Source organism: Harmonia axyridis, chromosome 3, assembly GCF_914767665.1.
Source record: "Harmonia axyridis chromosome 3, icHarAxyr1.1, whole genome shotgun sequence".
Classification (NCBI taxonomy): Eukaryota; Metazoa; Arthropoda; class Insecta; order Coleoptera; family Coccinellidae; genus Harmonia; species Harmonia axyridis.
The window spans coordinates 8,652,688-8,676,478 of NC_059503.1; the positions used below are offsets into that span (position 1 = coordinate 8,652,688).

Here is a 23,791-nt window from a genome sequence, read left to right on the forward strand (position 1 = left end):
AAAATAGTTCCTTAAATAATCTTATTTATCAAAATAAGCCAATTTCTTCAACGACAACGTACTAATTTGAATGACAATTTGTTTGTTTGGATTCCGAACACTGACAGGAGAACCAAACATGGCGGTATGAGAAGTCATCACTAATAGAGCGTATTGCGCTTTCAATAGAATGCCATTTGAAGAGCATACTATTGCAACATCCCTGACCAGTCCTAAGTCGATTTGAAGTGCACCAAATTTTCCTAGGCAGTTTGAAAACCGTAACTTTCTCTGAAGAATCGATTAGGCTTTTGTAGAAGTCAAGAATTCCATTCTGAATGCCAAATTTCCTTGTCACTTTCATTATTTGAGTAATGTGATGAGGAACAAACGCATCTTGATCTCAATGAATGACAAAATAACTTACTTAAGGAATTGAAGAACAAATAAACAAATGCTGCTAACATTTTAATGAGATCAGATATTTTTTGAGACAGGAAATAATAAACATTTGTGTTACATTCGCAGACCTTTTTTTTAACCTATTTCCGTTACGGATACTTCCTTCCTCTATCGGAATGTCATCATAGTCCCTTCACTACCTGACAGCAATTTCAAGACAAACTCACCAAATCCATCACAAAAAAAACACTTCTGCTGAAAAGGCGCCGACACCAATAAAAACATCACGAATAATCGGCATGTTATGCTAGTACTAACTATCTGTCACTAAAAAAAGTGGCGTCAGCTCACATCGGTTCGTTTGTCCAGCATTTTTTCAACGCACGGAAGGTACACGGCTGTCTTTGAGGAGGTGAACAACAAAGGAGAGTGTCAATGATTTTACAGCCGCAATGAAGAACTGATCCTCAACACCATCCAATAAAACCGATATTCCGACTGCAATTCGGCATCATTCGGGTGCTAAAATGAGCCAATAAAACCCTGAATTGAGGAAATGGTTTATGGTCGTCTGGAAGTATCCAAGAATTTTAGAGCAAGCACAATTCGACAATGAATGAGACTTTTACGGTGCAGCCGAAAAAAATTCATTCATAGGAATTTTGGCCTGGTTTATATTTTGGAACATCGTATTTGAGGACTAGAATATTTTAACTTGCTTGTTGAAAATCTGGCCTTCTTGGACACATTTTTGCCTTAATCATCCGGACAAAAGTCAAAGTCGTGGACAAAATCAATTGACTGTCGACTGCTGAAGTTTCACAGAGCAATATAATTTTTGACAAATGCTAAACAGTAAAATCGTTGACGTTTGTATTGATCTTGTTCATAGTAACGATTATTTAACTTGTTATTGCCCTATAGACTTAAAGGGATGCACAAGAAAACCTATATTTTATTGTTTTTTGTCATTTGTTCCATCTCACATGCCCATGACCCAAGTGAAGATGGAGGTGGTAGATACAGTTCCTCTACAGCCATTTTACTCCTCTTCGTTTATGGTACTATTTTAGCAGGTGTGATTTTAAGGTATCTAATTGAGGTAAGTACATAACATTCACCTATTTTGCTTTCTGTCATCATTGTTTGTTTGGTTTCAGTTATTGCATATTCCAGTTCCTTTCCAAGTTTTCATTTTGATAATAGGTGGAGTAATCGGTTACGTTGGAGGGATATTCAAAGATCAAACTGATCAATTTCTGGCTACAATCAAGAGTAGAAACGAGTATCTTCTAATAATTGCTCTTCCAATTCTCATCTACAAATTATGTCTCTGCATGGAGGTCCATTCGTTCATGAGATGTATCTGTCAAGTTCTAATAGTGTCCATACCATGTGAGAACCATCAGCAGTGAATTCATTATATCAACGTGAAACTTCTGCAGGTACTATAGTGAATGGAATTGTTGTTGGTGGTATTATGAATCTGGTAGTGAATTATTCCTATTGGACCATTGAATATGCCATGATGTACGGCTTCACATGTGTGGCAATCTATCCACATGAAACTCTTATGAAACTCAAGGACCTTGGAGCAAAGGGTAAACACTTATCGGACCTTTTGGAAGGAGAGGCGATATTTGGTACCACTATGTGTATGATCATGATATTCATCGCACTTCAACTGCAGGATGGAATATTTCATAGTGCTGGGAGTATTTTTCTTTTTCTTTTTCGGTTCATATTGGGAGGTAAGAAATAACTCTTTAGATTCAACATTTGAAATCAAAAGTTCTTTGAAATGGTAAATTAGCAACTACGAACTGATTTATCTTATGTTTCTCAACAATTTCCAAGGATATTGTCCACCATTTAATAACGTTACTTGGCTATTAACTCGTGAGAGTTTAGAACTGGCTAACCTAGAAGTGTGCTTCTTAAGTTCTTAGGCTATCTAAGTTCTGTACTCTTGCAGGGTATGTGGCCATCTATTCCCGATTGATAGAGTCTGCAGATTTCATCTGTAGGCATTATATCTGGAGGTTTTGGCCATGAAAATTGAATTCAATTGTGCCCTAAGTATAGGTATTATTACTGTGCCTTCACGTAACAAGCAGGCGTTTGAGCACATTTACAATGACCTTTTTGTCTGCAGTACTTAGGGTAAAGAGTAACATTTTTTCCAGACTTGGTGTTAGGTTTTGTCTCTGGCTTTTTCTTGAGCAGACTCATGAAGATGTTCTACAACGACGCTATCAACATCATGATTATATCTATATCGGCACCATTCATCGTTTACTACATTGGTATTTTCGTTCTACACACTTGTGGTATTCTCGCCCTCATAATAGTGGGAATCTTTATGAGCATACAAAGAGTCGAACTATCACCAGAAATCGATTCTTCCCTGATCTATTTCTGGGACTTGGTGGTACTCATCATCGATTCTGTGGTGTTTGCTGTTAACGGTGTGTTCGTTGGAAGAGAAGTCATGCATTTGGTCGTGTTCGCCGACATTGCGAAAATTTTCATCGCCTTCATGGTGGTATATTTCTTAAGGTTAGACTCTTGTGAACTAAATACAGTTCTATTAACCCAAATGCCCCCAAATGTTCACAGATTCGCAACTTTCATCCTCTTCTCCACCATACTAAGCAGAATTGAGTACGGTATATCTTTTCGTCATATGATTCTGGCTGCTTGGGGAGGAGTACGTGGGGCGATCAATTTATGTCTGGCCATGATCTACTTTCAAGATACCGAATACGAGGGGTACTTCAAGGAGACTGTCTTGTTCCACATAAATGGACTAGTTTTCCTGTCACTGCTCGTAAACGTGCCAACTATCCCGTATATGTTACATTGTCTTGGCATATCAAATCTCTCAATGGCAAGACAGCATAACATGAACAACTGCCTGCGTCATATTATGTCTAAGAGAGACAGGGTGATCGCTCTGCTGAGGATGGATAGGTGAGTTTGATTGTATTTACAACTGATGTATTTGGAAGAACTTAGTTATGCACTTGAATAAATTGCACTTACTTAACAATATACATTGCTATACGTTCGTCTCTAATCAAAAATCATTTTGAAAAGAATCTTGATATCGAACCCCGGCTTTGAGAGATGATGAAAGATGATGAAATTTGAACTGCAATCAACTGGAAAAGATTCACTACATTCTCAATTGTGATCAAACTGTTTGGTCACTTCACCAATTGATATAATTTTAGATTTTTGGCAGATGCAAATTGGTCTGTTGTCGATTCAACAACAATAGTCAAACATCCCTATAAGAGCATCAGAGATGTCGATACAGATAACGACTTCAACATGGGATTGAGGGGAAGTATCTGCCCTGACTGTCATAAGGAAGTGGCCAACCAACCGACAAAAAGGGAACTAGAAGAAATGAGGAAGTGAGCAAAATATCTCTGAGTTACTCACTATTAATACTTATGGATCAATATGAGTCAGTTTTTATTGTTTGTTTCTATAGAGAAGCCCGGATGAGAGTTCTGAAAGCCAAGAAAATCTCGTATATCAAACAATTCCAGAATGGAATGTTGAGCAAAGAGGCTCTAGCTGCTCTCACACATGCAGTGGAAATAGCACAAAATAACGAAGATAACTATTTGAGGATAGATCACTTGTTGAAGCTCTTCAAGAAAAAGGTGCAAATGGAGTATTGAATAGGTGGAGTTAACACTAAGTATTATTTCTCAAATCTCCAGCTCTTTCTCCAACAATTGAAGAATCACCTAATCAGAATCTTCCATACGAGAGTATCAAGCCACGTTCACAGACCTCCAAGAAAATTGAGAGGAAGAAAATGTTATAATATCGTCCAACATCCAGCTTATATAGCGACTACATATATCATGGTCATACTCAGCGTGTCCAGTTCTTCTTATGAGCTGAGTCTCAACAACTACGAAGATCAGTTCATTCACATGTGTTCAATGAAAGCTCTTAATTGGATGTTCTTTTTTTATTTTTTGAGCGAAATCTGCATGACTATATACGGGATGTCTTACCTGTATATTTGGAAAGATGGGCTAAAAACGTATTTCCGGTGAGTACGAAATAACAAATTTTGACTATAATTACACTGATGAGAATAATGAATTGAAATCATTCAATGAGTTTGTAGTAAGAGTACATATTGCAGTTTCTTCAAAGATACTGTTCTTCCATATGTATTTCTTGATAGAATTGATTTCAGTAACTGCTGACTTTTCAGAGATTGGTGGCATATTCTGGATGTTGCCCTCTTATTGGTTACAATAGCAGACTTGACTGTCGATACATTGGATACTCTCGGTATATTCTACAAATACGAGTCGTTCCAAAACAAGGCGACAATATTCTCGAAACTTCTGAGGTTAATTCAACTTCTCAGAGTCATCACTCTATGTAAAATGCTTTATCCGCTGGTGACTAAATATTGCGATATGAAAATCGACGCAAGAATGTCCACAGTATATGATATTGGAAAGGGTTTCGTAAAGGGAGAAGAAGAAGTGTTGGGAATGCTGGACCAAATGATACCAAACAGAAAAGTGCGCCAAGAAATATTTCAAACGATGGAACATGACAAACTGGCAGTAACTAGAGAACTAGGTATCATCCAAAAGGAGAAACCTTGGATCGCCATAACAGTCAAAACCAAGCAGGCCATCAGAACCATTCTCAACAACATGGAAATCAAGATCGAGGACCTCAGATCATCAGGTGAGGGTATTCAAACCCTAAAGACTTAAATTGCATCCCTTTCCTTAGGTTGGATTGACCACATAGAATACAAGAAGCTGATGGAGTCGATCAACGAGAGAAGGAAGTTCACCAGGAATATGAAGATGATAAACTCTTGTCCTCCGAAGGTTATATTCCAAGAACTCAGCTGGATGGCGAATGAAACCGAAGTAATCAACTTCTTATTCAACCAGGTATCGACGAAGATTTTCGAGCCTGGTGATGTCGTTTGTATAGAGGGTGAAAAGTCTTGTGGAGTCATCGTAATCATAACTGGTATGAAGTTTGCCAAATAGCAAACTGTCACTTAATTTTAATATTCCACTTGAAGGTCTTTTCAAATCCAGTTACAAACCCGAGAGAAGAACGTTAGATATGCTTCAAACATACGGTGCCCTTCCTATAATCGACTTTATATCTTCCCCGAAATTCGACAGAAACATAGAAGAATATATAGTTTCCGGAAATTGTTTTGGAGAGTTGAGTTTTCTGACCGGAAGGCCATACAACTCAACTATAGTCGCTGATACTCCTAGTCATGTTTACATTATTCCAACAGACCTTCTAGAAGAAGCTGCCAAGTTAAATTCCAATGCTGTGAGAGGGTAAGAGCAAGAATATAAAATTTCAGAAATTCTACCATTTTTTTGATGTAGGTTGAAGGCAAGGATGTGGAAGTTTATTTCGCTACGATTGGCCATTTCCATCCTAGTGAAAACCCCTGCTTACGTGGCTTGTAGCCAGGAAAAACTACGTACTGCTCTACAAAGGTGTTTCGTTCCAGACCTGGAAAATATCACCGTCTTCGTCAACAACACGATGATCGAAGATATCGTACTGATCGAAGGAATGGTGACGGATGAACAAACTAAGGAAAATTTCACAGCACCCTGTTATATACCCAGGTATGTTCTACTGTCGCCTTAAAAAAAACTGTAATAGGAGATCTAATTTAGAACTGCTCAGAAGTTGATTATGGTCAAAAATCAGATAGAAGAACTAGGGGTTGCTGTGCATCCGAAATTGTTGGTGATTCCGTCAAAAGATATTGATCCCGAAGAAATCATAGAAGCCGAAGGGGATAGGTTAGAAATGGTGAGTGTAGACTTAACTCTATGTGAAACTATTCTCGTCATAAAATAGAATCCCTCTATGAACGTCTTCTAAATGGAAAAGAATCCACAAGTACAAAGTGGACAAGTTCCCTCAGACATAAGCACGGTTGATATTGGGAAATAACATTGCATCTTCTTTCAGTTTCAAAGGAACGACCTGCTGTCAGAATATTCGAGGAGCAGATCTTCCCGGGCCTTTAGAAGAAAAAAAAGGGGCAGGAATTCCTTCACAGATTCGGCGAAATCGCCAAAAATTGGCTTCGCCGAGGCCGCCAGCTCGATGGCTCATTCAGGAAAGAGTCACCTCACAGCCGTGAGTATTCGGCACCTTATTTTTCCACATTCACGTTATAGAATTACAGAGAGACTTCGAACTGCCGGAATTCAGAAAGAGATCCATGGTGTCCCGTGCCTCTCATGATAACACGTTGTCTCTGATTCCGCATCCTCTGGTGCTTCATGGTGCTCCAGGCAGAGATCTGGGGGAGGATGGACCTTCAGAAATTGAGACGACCTCTCTTGTCATGGAGCCAAATAGTGAGATATTATTGGATAGTTTTTTATTTGAAAATGAAAATGTCTTGAAAGGTGTGAGGAAGATTTTAGAACGTTGATAAGGATGAGAACATATCTCTGAGTAGATCGTATGCATCTCTTACTATAGTCGCATAATATCTGTAGTTTTTTTCCAACTGAAATTGTTTGTATGTCAAAAACCTTCGACTACGTTGTTCATAATGTGTTCCAATTATCCAGCCATAACTTATCGTATTGAATATATCAATGCCATTTCTAATTGTCAGTATTACATTCACTATTTGACTAATCTGACCCTATGTGACTTTTCATCATAAATAGATACAAGATATTTTCTTTCGACATCAATAAGGATTCAGAGTAACAGAAAAGTTTTCAACATATTTTCATCCACAGCCGATAGGAGGTCCAGATTGTGGAGGAAATCGATTTTCCGAACGGTTATAGATGTTCACTCAGAGCAATCCAGTGCAAAAAGTATACCGCAAAAAAAAACGTTATTTCTGACTCACTTGACTTTTATTTGTAGTTTCAAGGAATGATTTCCAAGAAGAAGATGAAGAAAAGGAGAATATTGTCATGAACAAAGCCCATCCTTTCTCTATAGATGAAGAAGAGTCAGCTTCATCACTGAGCAGCGGTGAGCTATACAGAACCACTCAGCATTATGATATACTTCGTGTTTTATACTTGTGTGCCTAAAGTTTCTAGGGTGTTTGTACTAAACAAACAAATTTACAATTTTTTCTTTAATTTTTTGATCAATACTCACTTGAAGTCACTTTTTGAAATTTTCCATTGATGTATGAAAAAAATAGTGTCTCAGGCATTTTGTTGAAATTTCTAGAGGGTTTTTCAATAAGAGGTTTCATTTTGATATAAAAAAAAAACAGTATATTTCAAGAGAAATCATTGGATGTTTATTTCATTGTAAAGAGAAAGTTTCACTATCGCCAGCCAAGAAGGTGCTTCTCGACGACCCAAAAGTTTAGTTTAGTTTTGCAAACTGTAACTGCAAAAGTACTAAACGTACTGCCTAGTAATCTCATCAACTTTCTTGTGACTTATTTTTTCCCTTTGAAAAAGGACCATTAGAGGGAATCCATCTACTGATTTTTTTTATATTGTGTATACAAGAGAATTAATTGAAAATTTATTTTTCTTACAGAAAAGAAATCATTCCACAAGGATATACCATAAAAACATTGTCGAAATATGGTTGTATACTCCTGAAGAATGAATCCGATTCAGAATAAGGAAAACAGTTATGGTTTATTTGTAAAAACAAAAAAAAAACATGAAAATATTCTATATTCATTCGAAAGATTAATAATAACATATAAATGTGGTAATTATACGATTTAAAGTAAAAAATACTGTATTTAATGTCGTTGAAACGAATATTGTTTTCCATTTGAGATTTTAGCTAGTCAATTTTCGAAAAAATGCACTGATTTTTGCCTTCGAAATTCATGGATCGCGTTCTCGAGCTTGGATCATGAATACGAAAAAGTTACCAATTTTGAACCAAACTTCTTGGGAAAAGCTCTGAACGGCGTTTTGTTGACGGACAGAATTCTTCCATTCAAGTTTTGTATTTTATGCATTTCAATAAAGTGGGAATATTTCAGAAATTTTGAAAACCATAATCGAAAGACGATAGTCATCCAAGGGCGAACTCCCCCAAACGATAACTTATCCGACAAAGTAAAATACGCGAAAACCATAAAATGCGAAAGTTGCTGAAGCTCATCTTGTCACAATCTCAATTCCGCCCCCATTCTTCAACAGCCAACGTGAAACAACCATCAAACGGAAATAACTGCTCGAAATAAACGGTTTATTTATGCAGAATCGCTACAAGAAAATTTACGACTTCAATATATTTATATGAAGGGCTATTCCTAGGGAAGAAACAGCTTTCTCCCCCTGACACATCGCAGGGGTTATTGTTTGCACCGCGGTAATAGAAACATATAACCATCCCCCGAACGAACACATTCACACCGTGCTGAGTACTTCACGGGTTTCTACGTCATTACATTGAGCCGAATTTATGGTGGTGATGTGCCCGCAGAATTTGACAGTCTCGATTATTTCTCTGCTAAACTGCCTTCAGAGATTAGAAAGTTTAGACCTGAAATGGGGAGAATATTACATAGTTATATCACCAAGCCCGGCTAGCTCAGTCGGTAGAGCATGAGACTCTTAATCTCAGGGTCGTGGGTTCGAGCCCCACGTTGGGCGAAAATATTTTGTCGGTGGAAGAATCGGGTTGTAGGTTCGATTGGAAAACTCTCGAACCCATAATCCGACCCTGAACAATCTGCGACTAGTTTCTGATATCTATTTATTAGTGGATTGGTCGGCAGATAAATTGGGATGTATCAAGGATATTTTATTTGAACACGAATATAATTCATGAAATTTAGTTCTAAAACTTTTTTGAAAATTATCATTAGACAACATTTCAAATACATATTCATCAAATATGTACAAAAGCAGTAAATTCGATCACAAAAACTACCGAATATAAATTTTAATTCATAATTATTGTTAATCATTATAGGATAAAATATCTGAATAAACTCTTCTATTCTATTCTATTCGAGGAACTCATGCGCACTCAAAAATTATAGCTTTCGCAAAGGTGTTGTTTATAATTGTGTTTCCCAACAGATATCACCAAGCCCGGCTAGCTCAGTCGGTAGAGCATGAGACTCTTAATCTCAGGGTCGTGGGTTCGAGCCCCACGTTGGGCGAAAATATTTTGTCGACGAAAGTGATTCAAGAGACTCATGCGCACCTTATAATTAAACTTTTCTGACTACTTTTGAGCTTATATTAGTGTTTCTCATCTAATATCACCAAGCCCGGCTAGCTCAGTCGGTAGAGCATGAGACTCTTAATCTCAGGGTCGTGGGTTCGAGCCCCACGTTGGGCGAAAATCTTTTGTCGACGAAAGTGATTCAAGAGACTCATGCGCACCTTATAATTAAACTTTTCTGACTACTTTTGAGCTTATATTAGTGTTTCTCATCTAATATCACCAAGCCCGGCTAGCTCAGTCGGTAGAGCATGAGAATCTTAATCTCAGGGTCGTGGGTTCGAGCCCCACGTTGGGCGAAAATCTTTTGTCGACGAAAGTGATTTGAGAGACTCATGCGCTCCTTATAATTAAACTTTTCTGACTACTTTTGAGCTCATAATAGTGTTTCTCAGGTAATATCACCAAGCCCGGCTAGCTCAGTCGGTAGAGCATGAGACTCTTAATCTCAGGGTCGTGGGTTCGAGCCCCACGTTGGGCGATAAATTTTTTCATCACCAAGAGTTTGAGCTGAAGCTTTCACTTGAAATGAAAGAATAAAATTTACTTCCTCCGAAATATCCAATATTCAACGGATGAAAACGTGAATTATTCTCCATATGCTAGTACTTATTCCAGAAGCTAGCAAAATTGAATCCTTTCTCTGTAGATACGGTCGATTAAGATTGGCTCCTATAAGCCATATGTTCTTTTATACGCAACACCTAGGCGGCTCGCCGCTATTTATCGCTTGTTTCAGCACGCTGAACTTACTGCTCGAAAAACCTAATAATTCTCCCCATACATGCAATATACCAGCATAATTTACTCCGCCACATAACTCAACCAAGAGCTTTTTATCGGCTCGCAAGCCAAACCGAGAAAGTTGCAATGTATCAGGCTCGATCAGAAGTTATAAATCGAAGTAATAACGGAAATAAAATGCAACTACACAAACTTGCATCGTTATTCAAACGATCTGCAGTAATTTATCTCGATTTCTCATGTTATACAATAAATTATTATTTTCCTTGCCGCGATATTTAATACGGTAATAAAGTATTTTTAGATCCACACCGTGTACCAAGGGTAATGTATGTGTATAAGTTTATTCGAAGAGCATAATTTCCAACCGGTTTGCCAGTCCGGGCAGCCATAAATATGAATTATGTTTAGGTGAACTGTCATAAATTAATACCACCATAATAATATATCATGCACAATTATTTCGTTATTCTTTTCTGATAAACGTCATGTAGTCTCCACCTTTTAATCCATTGCTTCGCGCAGTTTAAAGGTGTTGCTGCTGAGGTAGCGGGTGTGTAATGAGTGCTCATATTTCCTGACAATCAAGGAAGGTGTTATGTTTCTCATTATTTGTACTAATTACAGATGGGATTCTATTTGTTTTCCACTACTGAAGTAAGTGATAACTTCACAAGAGGAAATTTGTATGATTTTCGTATTGACGAGTCAACTATGAGATTTTTCATCAAGTATCATTTTATATTGAAAGTAAAAATAAATGCGGATAACCGGTTCAAACAAAATTACAATCAATAAATTCATCTGGAGGTGTGCAATAATTATTGAGCTTGAGTTCCTTGAATCACATCTGCCGGCAAAACATTTTAGTCCAACGTGGGGCTCGAATCAACGACTCTACTGACTGAACTAGCCGGGCTTGGTGATATTCTGTGGGGAACTCTATTAGGTTATGAGCGCGAAAAGTATAATAATTTGATGCGCACGAGTCCCTCAAATCACTTCAGTCGACAAAAGATTTGCGCCCAACGTGGGGCTCGAACCCACGACCCTGAGATTAAGAGTCTCATGCTCTACCGACTGAGCTAGCCGGGCTTGGTGATAATACCTGAGAAACACTATTATAAGCTCAAAAGTAGTCAGAAAAGTTTGATTATAAGGTGCGCATGAGTCTCTCAAATCACTTTCGTCGACAAAAGATTTGCGCCCAACGTGGGGCTCGAACCCACGACCCTGAGATTAAGAGTCTCATGCTCTACCGACTGAGCTAGCCGGGCTTGGTGATATACGTTGGGAAACACAATTATAAACTACACCTTTGCGAAAGGTATAATTATTGAGTGCGCATGAGTTCCTCGAATAAATTAGAATAGAAGAGTTTATTTAGATATTTTATCCTACAATGATTAACAATAATTATGAATTGAAAATTTATATTCGGTTGTTTCTGCGATCGAATTTACTGCTCTTGTACAATTCTGATAAATATGTATAGGAAATGTTGTCTAATGCCAATTTTCAAAGAAGTTTTAGAACTAAATTTTATGAATTATATTCGTGTTGAAATAAAACCTCCTTGATTATGATATTGATACGTCCCAATATATCTGTCAACCAATCCGCTAATAAAGGATATCAGAAACTAGTCGCAGATAACAAGTTACTCACTTTTTTTATTATATTAGTCGCAGATAGTTCAGGGTCGGATTATGGGTTTGAGAGTTTGCCAATCGAACCTACAACCCGATTCTTCCGCCGACAAAATATTTTCGCCCAACGTGGGGCTCGAACCCACGACCCTGAGATTAAGAGTCTCATGCTCTACCGACTGAGCTAGCCGGGCTTGGTGATATTACCTGAGAAACACTATTATAAGCTCAAAAGTAGTCAGAAAGGTTTAATTATAAGGTGCGCATGAGTCTATCAAATCACTTTCGTCGACAAAAGATTTTCGCCCAACGTGGGGCTCGAACCCACGACCCTGAGATTAAGAGTCTCATGCTCTACCGACTGAGCTAGCCGGGCTTGGTGATATTACCTGAGAAACACTATTATAACCTCAAAATTAGTCAGAAAGGTTTAATTATAAGGTGCGCATGAGTCTATCAAATCACTTTCGTCGACAAAAGATTTTCGCCCAACGTGGGGCTCGAACCCACGACCCTGAGATTAAGAGTCTCATGCTCTACCGACTGAGCTAGCCGGGCTTGGTGATATTACCTGAGAAACACTATTATAACCTCAAAATTAGTCAGAAAGGTTTAATTATAAGGTGTGCATGAGTCTCTCAAATCACTTTCGTCGACAAAAGATTTTCGCCCAACGTGGGGCTCGAACCCACGACCCTGAGATTAAGAGTCTCATGCTCTACCGACTGAGCTAGCCGGGCTTGGTTACAATACTGAGTATTAAGCACCCACTCATTCTGAGAGTTTTATTTATTATTTTGAAAGGATTTATTCAGATTGAAAGGAAATAATGAAGTACATAATAACCAAACACTGATAGTATAAAACTATCAGTGTTTGGTTTCAAATAAGAAAACATGTTCAACCTGAGGAATAATATTGAAAAGCACCATTTTGCGGAAGTTAAAATTATTTAGTGTCATAGATAGTTATGCAATGATAAATAACTAGTTTCTTGGATATTTGCGAAATTTTGATACGATTATTATTTCCTTTTTCTTCACACGTTTAATTTTTTCAATAATAATAAATATATGTAAATGATACTAAGTATTGATATGCATTTCAATCGAAATTTCAATGAGTGAGAATTAGATTTTTGTCTTAAAAAAAACGTAGAATACGACCTGGTATTTCTTCAATTCGTACAGTAGCATCCAATACTTAATATTGTGGTTATACTCCTAGTTACAATTATAGAGGTGGACATAAACGTCAACGGCTAGCCCCAGCAGATTATCCAATTCCAAACTGAATCCATCGATTCCGAAACGAGACTCGTTCCCACAACAGAACCCACCAGAATAGTCGACAACGTACAAAACGCCGTGTTAAGTGGCCGGAATGCGGATAAACACCAGTAATAGTTTCCATCGTTAATGAAATCTGCAGCAAATACACAGGCCACTACATCATACCGCCGCTGTTTGCTTCTACGGCGTCTTCGGGCCTAGGCAGAAATGGAGACAGGGCAATATGCTGAATAAGGGGACAACAGAGGTGATTGGCTAGCTGCTAGCAGCCTTTGTTGTTTCAAGAGGCACTGCTAATGGAGCGATCCGACGACATTGTTTGCGTAGTTGGGATAGCCAAGTAATTGAGGGAGTATGGATACAAATTGTTGTCCCATGTCGGATGGTTGGATACGTATTTCGAAGACGTAATATGTATCAGGTTGAAATGAGTCATGTTCGGTGTTTGAGCAGTGTAGCGGAAGATTAGGGGTTGGTGTGGATGATCTAGTGATAGGGAGAGGTTATCCACAATGGACTAGTTTAGTGATGTTGATAATACTATATTTGACACGATAGAATTAAAATATAGAGCAAAACTGATAAATCAGTGAAAAAATTTTGAAAATCCATCAATAAATGACTGAGAAATAGATTATTTAAATTTACGTATTTTAGCGCGAAACGTCTTTGGTCTGTGACGTCACGGCATTTGCCTGTGATCGCTACACCATAAATTACGTTTGAATACTCAGCCGCGCCAAGGCTCTCGCGCCGTTTGTAGTTGTACAGTGTAGTTTTAACTCGAGTTTTGTTTTTATGTCACCATAATGGAAGAAGGCTTCGTGAAAGGACAAAGTGTCAATTTGTCTAAAATAGATATATTCGCAGTGATGGAGTTTTTTCCTTCAATCCATCTTATGTCAGTGCTGAAATAAAAGGAGTTCAACTTTTCAAGTACCTAAGTATCTACTTTTGAGTTTGCTTCATCATGGTTCAACTTATAACGATGATTTATTTGAAAAACGTTTCATAAACAGTTTTTTAGTTGAGTACTGGTTGTTGAAGTCTATCAATGGCAAAATATATTTATGTGAGGAGTAAAAAGTAAAAAGAGAAAAAAGTAATTTATATGTATGTATATAGTTAGTTATTTCAGCCATCGTGTAACGAACAAAACACGACACGAACGGCACAAGTGATTGTACACCAATGAATTCGTAAGCACTGCGAATACCAGTCGCCTCGTGTAAGTGGCGTGACGTCACACACTAGACGCTGCGTACTATGAAATTATTCTTCCAAGCGCAACTTCAAAGTCCCATAACTTTTTCATTTCTAGAGATATTTCAATGATTCTTCCACATTTTTGTTTCATTTTACTTAATTTTTAAAATTAATCCTTAACAAAAAAAAATTAATGGTAATTAACGAATGTTCAAGGTAGTAGCGTGAATCAGAGACATGAAGAAAATCCTGAAAGTTCTAAGGAATGCTTTTTAACGTACCTTGAGGTGCGGGAACAATAACCTAAATCTCTCATGAGAGTGCGAAACGGGGTTGACAACAAAAAACATCGAAATCGAAAGAAGGCACTATGATCTAGATCGTCCGGATCTAATATCTACCTAAGTGGGACACACTACCACATCTACCACGTTCAGAACTCTACGTGACGTACTGCTGCTATTCATCAGCCAAACGAATAATCAGCTGATGCGCTGTTCTGACAGTCAAAATATAACCATTAACGAACATACAAACCACTTGACATTTCCTGATCTAGGACGTAAACACAAATTAAATCAAATTTTATTGTTAACAAGTTACATAAATCAAAATATAGAGAATCTTAAAAAATTTTCCCTCAAATATATCAGGCGACAAGCCTGAAATCTAAGTCATATTTACAACGTAAATTCACTCAAGGATTCCCGGGCCTAACCAATCAAATCAAATTTGTCTTCAAAATTTGACTTTATTCGTTCAAAAGTTATTTTTAAGAGTGATGTGTATACTTTAACTTTTCCAAGACCTTTCTGTAGAAAGATTAGTGTTTTCTTTCGAAATAAGCTTCTTCATTAGTGACAAATTTCTTTCTCTGGAGTCTAGAGCATACTTCTGGGGTCTGTAAAAAGCCAGTAATCGCTGAGGCCAGATTTGGAGATTGGACTGGGTGGTCAGCAATTGAAGTGCCAATTCGTTCAATTTGAGGATGGTTCTCATCGATTTGTTACCAGGTGGTGAAGAAGGAGTTTTTTCTTTTGCATTAGAGGACGATTTCTCCTAATTTCTGGTCTCAATCGATGCACTAACGTTCTGTTATATTGGCTCTTGACCGTTTTGTATTGTTTAACAATGGAGAACAAATGACTAAATGAGAGTTTTCAAGGGCCTCCAGTGTCAAAACAAGCCTGTAGAAAAACTTTTGCCTATACTGCCTATAGAACTTTTGTTTTGGAATGACTTGGACTTATAACATATCTAAAATTCAGCCAATTTAACAGTAGGCCTCTTTCCCTAATAAAGTAGGTATGCGGTATCCTTTCAAATATTGTTCATATTATAACGACTTTTAGGACTATTGCCATAGATTTTCCACTGATTCCTGAAAACTGTCCGAACAGAATATTTATTGAAATTAATATTCCCAAAATCTTCTTTATCATGTTCTCAACCAAACAACATTTCAATTCGGGAAGACCTCTCTTTCACCATTTCCAACACGGACAGAGTCAATGGAACCGCCAGAACGAGTCAGGAACGCCATAAAGAAGAACATAATCAACCGGTTGCCACCACACAAAACCAACTCCATCAATCAAAACGAAACACATAATTGTACAGTCCATGAAATTAATTTTTCAAGATTTGTGACGGCTTTCGTGACAACGCCAAAACATCGCTCTTAATACCCCCCGATATAATTTAGCAGCTTTTGTCACACGAAAACTTCGATTAGTAACGCGAACAGAACGCCGGTAAGTCCATTATTCGATTTGTCACAGTCTCCCATGATGGATTTCTTTGAATGGTTTGCGTTAACGTGGGGCCGCAGTCGTTTTGGGATGCCACGGAGTTCCAGCTGTCTCGAGATTGTATATTTTCCGGACGATCATAATCCGGTAATCAATTTTCGAATGAATCTAGTGACGTGACTGTTGACTCGACTGAGTTCATCATTTCTGATGGTATTCTACAGGGTTTTTCGATAGGTATGATTCAATTCGAAACCGTTGAAATGGCAACACTGTGTATTATTTTTTGACATTACTGATGTCATTTGTGTTCAGTCGGTTATGTCATTCAATAATGAAAAGATAATATATCAATCACAAAAACATTACAAAAATAAAAAATTGTTATGAATAGATTATATCAACAGAATAAATGTAATCTGATCTTCCTTCCTTATAGCGAAGTTTTTCGGTGAGCTAATAAATCACCCTGTAAACACCAGCAATATTGGGAGAACGGAAAAATCTCAACGAAGTTTGTAGTTAAAGTAGGATAAAATTCTGCGAGTATATTGAGAATAATGATTTCAAGGTTCGTTATTAGCGTCATAAAAATTAAAAACTATGGAAAATTCAAGCAGAATATCGAAAAAATGACGCAATCACTGAGGCGATGTGTAGAGCTTTAGAGATTTCATTGGATATACCCAATCATATAACAGGCCAATTGAAAAGTCCTCGGTCTTCCATAGTAAAACAGACTTTTTTGGCAAAATTCGCCAATTATTCAATTTCGAGGGCTATAAAGCGATTATATCGATCTTCCATCTTTTCGATTCCATTTTGTAGTACTTACGATTCGTCTTTCGCTTCGAAATAGGCCTCAGTTTCGGTGAATACTTCTTCATTGGCGCTAAATTTCTTTCCAACGAACATTCTTTTGAGATCTGAGAACAGAAAAAAGGCGCTGGGTGCCAGATCTGGCAAATACGTTGGATGCAGAAGCAATTCGAAGCCCAATTCATGCAATTTTGCCATTATTTCCATTGATTTGTGACACGGCATAAAGATTATACCTTGCGCATCCCAGAATACTGATGCCATAACCTTGCCAGATGGCTATTATGTTTTACCTCGCTTTGGATTCGGTTCATCGTGTGCAGTCCACTCAGCTGACTGTCGATCAGCACACGAAATTCTTTTTTTCCATCTTTTTGCAAATAACAAAAGTAGCTACACTCACAACGCTATATTTACTAACTACAACTAATGATCGGACTGCTGTCAAATTTTGACACGTATCGTTTGAAGGTTGTACTAACTAAAAATCATGTGGATTTAATACTAGCACCGACATCTGTTCATCAGACCGGGGACTTTTCAATTGGCCTAATAGTTATACTTTATTCTGAAAATCTACAGGATTAACATACATATACATACATTTATACAGTAATGTGGTCTCTAAGATCACAATTGGCATTCATGTCAATGCTTTTCTAATGTTTTTAATCAATGTTTAATGAAAGACAACCTGTTCAAAGCCAAACAAATGGTCTCTATATTAAACCTTGAAATTCGATAACGTGCTTATCCTTCTAACTTCCATCATAAACAGCTGTTTAGATTCAACAAATTCCCAAAATATCGATTTCATACGCTTCCACATCGACTACGCCACTGAAGTGACAGCTGTACGTTCCACACTTCGATAGACCGGTTAGAAAACATAAAAGACCCATGGCAAATAGTAAATTAACACTAACAAAGAATATTGTTTTGCTTCCTTGTACACGTCCATCATTTATCTAACCTCAACAATGGGTACCTGTCCCAGATTTCATCTACCAAAGCGTGAAGAATTGTCTTGAATGTAGAAAGAAACACTCACTCATCTGTGGCGTCGATAAAAGAGGCAGGGATCTCACAACAAAGACTTTACCGGCAAGTAACAGAATACATTGGCAGGTAATCTTTTTTTTTTCTATTGCCCACAGAGGTTGTTGAAGGATCATCAGCTTACACGTACTTAGATAGTGCCTGAATCAATTACATCATTCTTATTTGGAGTACAAAAAAAAGGTGAGATAACATGTGAAAATTTCGCCTGAAGATTTATTTGATCACATTTTTTAGATATTTTCAGTCTATTCAAATGATTCCCACAGATAATACTAAGCTTCACTTCATCATCTTCCTTTTATAATAATGAAATACAGGTTTTTAGTTGCATACATTTCAGTACAACATCGATTCTGTTGAATTTCAAATTAAAAAATAACATTGAAAGAGGGATGAGGCAATAGTCCCTAAGGAGGACAAATATCCATGGAAAAACAAAGTTTAATTTCGAATATCATTCTTCTAATGCACCAAACTACTATCCAAATTTTTAATTTGCATTCTGTCGAATTTTCAAGGTGAAAAATTGTTGTACCAAACTACCTTGCAACTTTTACTTGACTTTCCAACATTGGTTGATTTTCGTGCAACATAAGTGAGAAGTTGCAAAGTAATTTGGTGCAACATGCCTCTGAAGTCTGAACTCAAAATTTTCTATTAGCGTTTAAAAACCTTAGTTTAATTGTATTCAATTTAATTGCATCTATATGCTTATGTGAAATGTCTCAAGAATTCTTCAAACCAAAATGTAGGTACCAGGACAAATGCTCCAAAAAATGCTTACGAGACTCTTTTCTGAAGCAAAACTTTGAAGGACTGGCCCATACTTTTGTAAAGATCAAAGAAGCCGTCTCATTACTGCCAACAGAAAGTGGTGTTTTTGTACCAGTGCCAATTCTTAGCCTTCTTCGAAAAATCCTGGTAATAACAAGACGAGGGAGGCATCAACTCACACCTCTAATGACTTTATAACAATAGTTTGTAGAAATTTTGACAAATAACTTCCAAAACTGGTAACATTAGCAGGTCACCTTGAAGTCTGGATTTATATCCATTGGACAATATATTCTTTAGGATATCTCTAGATGAAGTTTAGAGGATTGCAATGGGAAATTGATTGTCCAAACTGTCGTTTCTTATAACACCTAATCTACTGATACGTTCCCCAACAATGTGATTGATAAGAACGCACCACCTCACCATAATTCTTCCACAGGAAGGGCACATAATGGATGTTCTCCTTTAATGCATTTTCCGTGACAAACGAGGACTGTTAATATTTCCTTTGCGTGTTGCCTGTCAAACCGCTACGTTCCGTAATTACACATTGTCTCGGCTTGCCACTCGCTAATATTGTTATCACCACCTCCTTCCATTGTTTCGTTCCTTTTAATTGACCCTTATTGTCGATAATTTACCCGGTACAATTGCAACAAGACCGCCGTCTGTTTAATGTATCGACATCAAGTGTGTTTGCGTCTTAATATGGAGTGCTGGAAGTGTCCGGGAGAATATGGTTAGATGTAGTGGATGGAGTTTTTATTTGAGGAATCTTCGAATACCGAGGGAAGAAAGATATATCTTCCTAATGGAAATTTTACAAATTGTTCTTTATTTTCTCCCACCAATATACCTACTGAAAAAAATATATTTTAACCATTTTCTCGTTGTGGATTAAAAACTTGATGTAATTCGTTACGCAATTCAATTGAAAATTAAAAATTCGGGAATTTTCGAAACTAGGACTTTGTGGCTGCATGAAGCAATAATTATAATATATCGCATAAAAACAACTAGCGAATAAAATAAATAAAGAAATTTTTCCTAAATCCACAACTTTAGGGAAAACTGTTTTCCCAAAGTGGAATTTGGATGATTATGAGTGCTCATAGTTATTCAGAAACTATATAGTCAAAAAAAGTTTTCGCCCAACGTGGGGCTCGAACCCACGACCCTGAGATTAAGAGTCTCATGCTCTACCGACTGAGCTAGCCGGGCTTAGTAATTGTGTGAGGAACTCTATTATGAGCACAGAAGTAGTACGAAAAGTTAAATTATTTAGCGCGCATGATTTACTCAAACTTTAACCGACAAAAGATTTCCGCCCAACGTGGGGCTCGAACCCACGACCCTGAGATTAAGAGTCTCATGCTCTACCGACTGAGCTAGCCGGGCTTGGTGATAAATTATGTTATTGAGCACGTACTTATTCTGAGAGCTTTGTTTATTATTTGAAAAGGCTTTAGTAAAAAAGGAAAGAATGCAGTACATGTGTAGTATTTATAGTGTTTTGTTTTATACAAGAAAAAATGCACGATCATGTTTATTTTCTGTTACAAGATAAAATTAAAAGGTCTAATCAATTGGTCGAAAATATTTTTCTACTTTGCATGAGCATTTCGAATGGATTGCATAAATCTCCAAACAAAACTGTCCAACCAGTGGCGTACCTCTCAACACGTTCCAAAACAATAACAGAACTTGGCCGCCGATAGCAAATCCCGAAGAAACGTTCATCATCACATAATTCTCGTGTTTCCACGCCATGTATAAGTCATTCCAGATAGAATTACGTCGGAAAAAAACGATTCCGGAAGTGCACACGAGATCGTATTTCTGCGGAGGGAAACCATACGACGACATCCTTTTGGCAGCCCTCAGTCGACATCGTAAATCATCTGCGTGAAATTGCGGCCCATTTATCAATATGGGTTTTATTACCGGCCCTTATTTTTACGATTACGCCGTCGAAATGCATGTCGCAGCTATATTTTAGCGACATTAACGAATGAATTATTTTTATGGCGGCGGAGAAGTGAAGGAATCTGCCCCGGGGACGGGGGAATTATTGTTTTCCGATGTTTATGGCACTGTTTCGATTTCATAACTCGGATCGGGGGCGGCCGGGCAGACGCCGCCCCTCGTGTGCGCGTTTTTAATTTATCAGCCTCTATATCAAGTTATACGGTCGTAGGACCGACAGGCCCTGGTCGTTTCCACAAATCAAATCGGCCGAAATGAAAAAATAAATCAAGTCGCCGGCCGAGACTGGCAATATATCGGCGGCGTAAGGAATGGTGGGAGATATCTTCTCGGGAAGCATAATGTGGAAGATGTATGTGGAGGACTTCATAACGGGGGGATAGTTTGCAGCATCCAGAGTTTATTGGTGTCGGGATAGATCTTTGTTCGTTTCTTTACTGGTTGGTTTTATTGGAGGGAGATTGGAAACATATGTTAATTTAATTTTGATTACTTCGTAGTGACTCTGTTTGCTCGAAGATGGCGTTATGGGTTTCGCGCTATACTTACTTTGGCCCCGGCGGATTTATAGGGGTCTAGCGTTGCAACAGAGTCACCTCTCACCGACTGAGTGTCTTAGGCAGAAATCAATGATGAGTCCACCAGCAATATCGGAACGAAACACGATTATTCCCAGGGAGAGGGTGCACCTTAACAAACTTAGCTCAAGAAAGCTCGCCAACCGTTAGTATTATTCTTATTCACTGAATCGGGGTCGTTGCAGCTCTGTTAGCCTTCCGGGAACTTGTACCAATTTGATATTTTGTTCTTAACCTTACCTATTCATGCAAAACCAGTGAGGCCGTCGATACAGTTAACGAAACTAACGACAAACTTAGAAGCCTCAGCTATTACTTCGTGAGTATCCAGAACTGACTTCCCATGTGAGTGGTTCTTAGGCCAATCAGCCCTGGGCATTTGCAAATTATATGTTTGGCTGTTTCTACGCCTTTCCACAGAGCCTGCATATCTCATCTGCTGACTTACCCATGCGGTACAGAGTGTATTGGCACCGACAGTGTTCTGTCAGCATTACTCGAAGCTGAGCTTGTGGAAGCTTCAGAAGCTTCCTGGTACAGTTCGGTGAAAGTACCATGAATTTCATTGCCTGAGCAATACCTGGAGTGTTTCTCCAGAGGGTTTTTCTATTACCCCCCTTCCATTGTTGGACCGCTGCCTTTTATTGATCCTTTCAAGCCCACAGAAAGGCTCAGGACCAACAGGTGTTGACCTTGATGAACGTTTAGCTAGGTTTTCGACTTTTTCATTACCTTCAATTCCACAATTCTCCGGTACCCATAGTAGAGTTACTTTATTCCCTCTGGCCAGTTCCTTCATGATATTACGGCACTCCCATGTCAGTAGAACCCCTCGTTATATGATTCAAGGAATCTCTGCGTTGTCAGGCTATCCGTAGTGATGTAAATACTTGCCAGGGATGTAGAGATCCTCGTTTTAGGCCCACATAAGTGAAGAAAACATTGATAAAAAAATTTAAAGTAAAGTAAATGACAACAGATAAACAATGAAAAATTATTGAAAAAAAAGAAACATTTTCTAAACAAATTGAAAAACTAGTGAAACGAACAATTATTTCCCTCCCAATTGATTCTGACTTATTATTTCTGACAGAAAGTTTTCTACGCATAATGACAAGTAAATAATATGATGATTCTTAACTTAATATTTCTGAGATCTCTACATCATATATGAAGTCATCTAAAATCACATCGACTCTCCCTGAAATTGATTAGATTCATAGCTGCGAACAAAACTTTAGCGCCCAACGTGGGGCTCGAACCCACGACCCTGAGATTAAGAGTCTCATGCTCTACCGACTGAGCTAGCCGGGCTTAGTGATATAACCTGAGAAACACTATTATAACCTCAACATTAGTCAGAAAGGTTTAATTATAAGGTGCGCATGAGTCTCTCAAATCACTTTCGCCGAAAAAAGATTATCGCCCAACGTGGGGCTCGAACCCACGACCCTGAGATTAAGAGTCTCATGCTCTACCGACTGAGCTAGCCGGGCTTGGTGACAATTTTTTGTATCAAGCACCTAGTTTTTCTGAGATCTTTATTTATTATTTAAAAAGGGCTTCATTTGGTATAAAAGGACATAATAAAGTTCATGTGTAATATTTGCAGTGTTCTGTTTCAAACAAGAAAAAAGGCACGTTCATGTTCATTTTCTGTAACAGGACAAAATTTAGAGGTGAAGAATGTCAAGATTTATGAAAGTAAAAAGAGTCAGCATCACTATCAACCAACCTTCGCGCAGCCGCAGTCGATAATCTGAATCTTGAAACCCCCCGAAACTGAAACCTGGCTACGCCCATGTGAAAAACCCTGTATCTCGAAAACAAAGCTTTATGCGGGCCCATGTTTTAGGCTTTTTTTTCTTAAAATTAACCAAAGAATCTCTCATTTTCTTGTGTAACTCCAATTTAACATCACCCCGTATAATCAGAGGTAGACATTATCAAAAACATCAAGATTTGAACAACCAATTATCAAAAGGCGAAACCACGTCAAATAAAAGTACCACTCATATCCCAAGCCATTGTTTATTCAGGTGGCCGAAGGTTGAGTCTTGAACAGAAGCCCTCTGCACCTCAAGTTTCAGTCGACTTCTTGGACGCTGTTAATACGTACGAATGAATAAATCAAATATTCGTATACACACACACAGAGGCGTTGAATAAATGACATCCGTGGAACAAATGACAGGGGCGAGGAAGTGTTCCTTCAGCTCTCTTGATTTACGGGCTAGATAGGCAGACGGGCTCTGGAGAAGGTAGGCCGCACAACATTAATCGTGGGGCCGCAGCTTCTGTTCTTCTCG

General features: G+C 38.0%; 1 protein-coding gene and 10 non-coding genes across 11 annotated transcripts; 1 reads left to right on the forward strand and 10 right to left on the reverse strand.

Moving 5' to 3' along the window:
- Nucleotides 1-1,181: 1,181 nt before the first annotated feature.
- LOC123674543 (sodium/hydrogen exchanger 10-like) lies at nt 1,182-8,148 on the forward strand. The gene is made up of 18 exons (XM_045609444.1): nt 1,182-1,483; nt 1,542-1,776; nt 1,827-2,132; nt 2,568-2,940; nt 3,001-3,354; nt 3,618-3,803; nt 3,884-4,058; nt 4,119-4,459; nt 4,628-5,118; nt 5,167-5,415; nt 5,471-5,744; nt 5,796-6,044; nt 6,096-6,234; nt 6,397-6,567; nt 6,617-6,791; nt 7,188-7,268; nt 7,321-7,431; nt 7,960-8,148. The coding sequence occupies exons 1-18, from the start codon at nt 1,316-1,318 to the stop codon at nt 7,989-7,991; spliced, it is 4,110 nt and encodes a 1,369-aa protein (XP_045465400.1). The 5' UTR covers nt 1,182-1,315; the 3' UTR covers nt 7,992-8,148.
- A 3,236-nt stretch (nt 8,149-11,384) lies between these two features.
- Trnak-cuu lies at nt 11,385-11,457 on the reverse strand. Its single transcript has one exon. It is a non-coding gene; the product is annotated as a tRNA-Lys (tRNA).
- A 109-nt stretch (nt 11,458-11,566) lies between these two features.
- Trnak-cuu lies at nt 11,567-11,639 on the reverse strand. Its single transcript has one exon. It is a non-coding gene; the product is annotated as a tRNA-Lys (tRNA).
- A 493-nt stretch (nt 11,640-12,132) lies between these two features.
- Nucleotides 12,133-12,205, reverse strand: Trnak-cuu. The gene has a single exon. It is a non-coding gene; the product is annotated as a tRNA-Lys (tRNA).
- Nucleotides 12,206-12,314: 109 nt separating this feature from the next.
- Trnak-cuu lies at nt 12,315-12,387 on the reverse strand. Its single transcript has one exon. It is a non-coding gene; the product is annotated as a tRNA-Lys (tRNA).
- A 109-nt stretch (nt 12,388-12,496) lies between these two features.
- On the reverse strand, nt 12,497-12,569 carry Trnak-cuu. The gene has a single exon. It is a non-coding gene; the product is annotated as a tRNA-Lys (tRNA).
- A 109-nt stretch (nt 12,570-12,678) lies between these two features.
- On the reverse strand, nt 12,679-12,751 carry Trnak-cuu. Its single transcript has one exon. It is a non-coding gene; the product is annotated as a tRNA-Lys (tRNA).
- Nucleotides 12,752-20,066: 7,315 nt separating this feature from the next.
- On the reverse strand, nt 20,067-20,139 carry Trnak-cuu. The gene has a single exon. It is a non-coding gene; the product is annotated as a tRNA-Lys (tRNA).
- A 104-nt stretch (nt 20,140-20,243) lies between these two features.
- Nucleotides 20,244-20,316, reverse strand: Trnak-cuu. Its single transcript has one exon. It is a non-coding gene; the product is annotated as a tRNA-Lys (tRNA).
- A 2,407-nt stretch (nt 20,317-22,723) lies between these two features.
- On the reverse strand, nt 22,724-22,796 carry Trnak-cuu. Its single transcript has one exon. It is a non-coding gene; the product is annotated as a tRNA-Lys (tRNA).
- A 109-nt stretch (nt 22,797-22,905) lies between these two features.
- On the reverse strand, nt 22,906-22,978 carry Trnak-cuu. The gene has a single exon. It is a non-coding gene; the product is annotated as a tRNA-Lys (tRNA).
- Between the last annotated feature and the right edge of the window lie 813 nt (nt 22,979-23,791).

Coding starts and splice junctions, on each gene's coding strand:
- LOC123674543 (XM_045609444.1), top strand. CDS start 1,316: ATGCACAAGAAAACCTATATTTTATTGTTTTTTGTCATTTGTTCCATC. Junction 2,941..3,000: donor ATGGTGGTATATTTCTTAAG/GTTAGACTCTTG, acceptor AAATGTTCACAG/ATTCGCAACTTTCATCCTCT. Junction 6,235..6,396: donor AAGGGGATAGGTTAGAAATG/GTGAGTGTAGAC, acceptor ATCTTCTTTCAG/TTTCAAAGGAACGACCTGCT.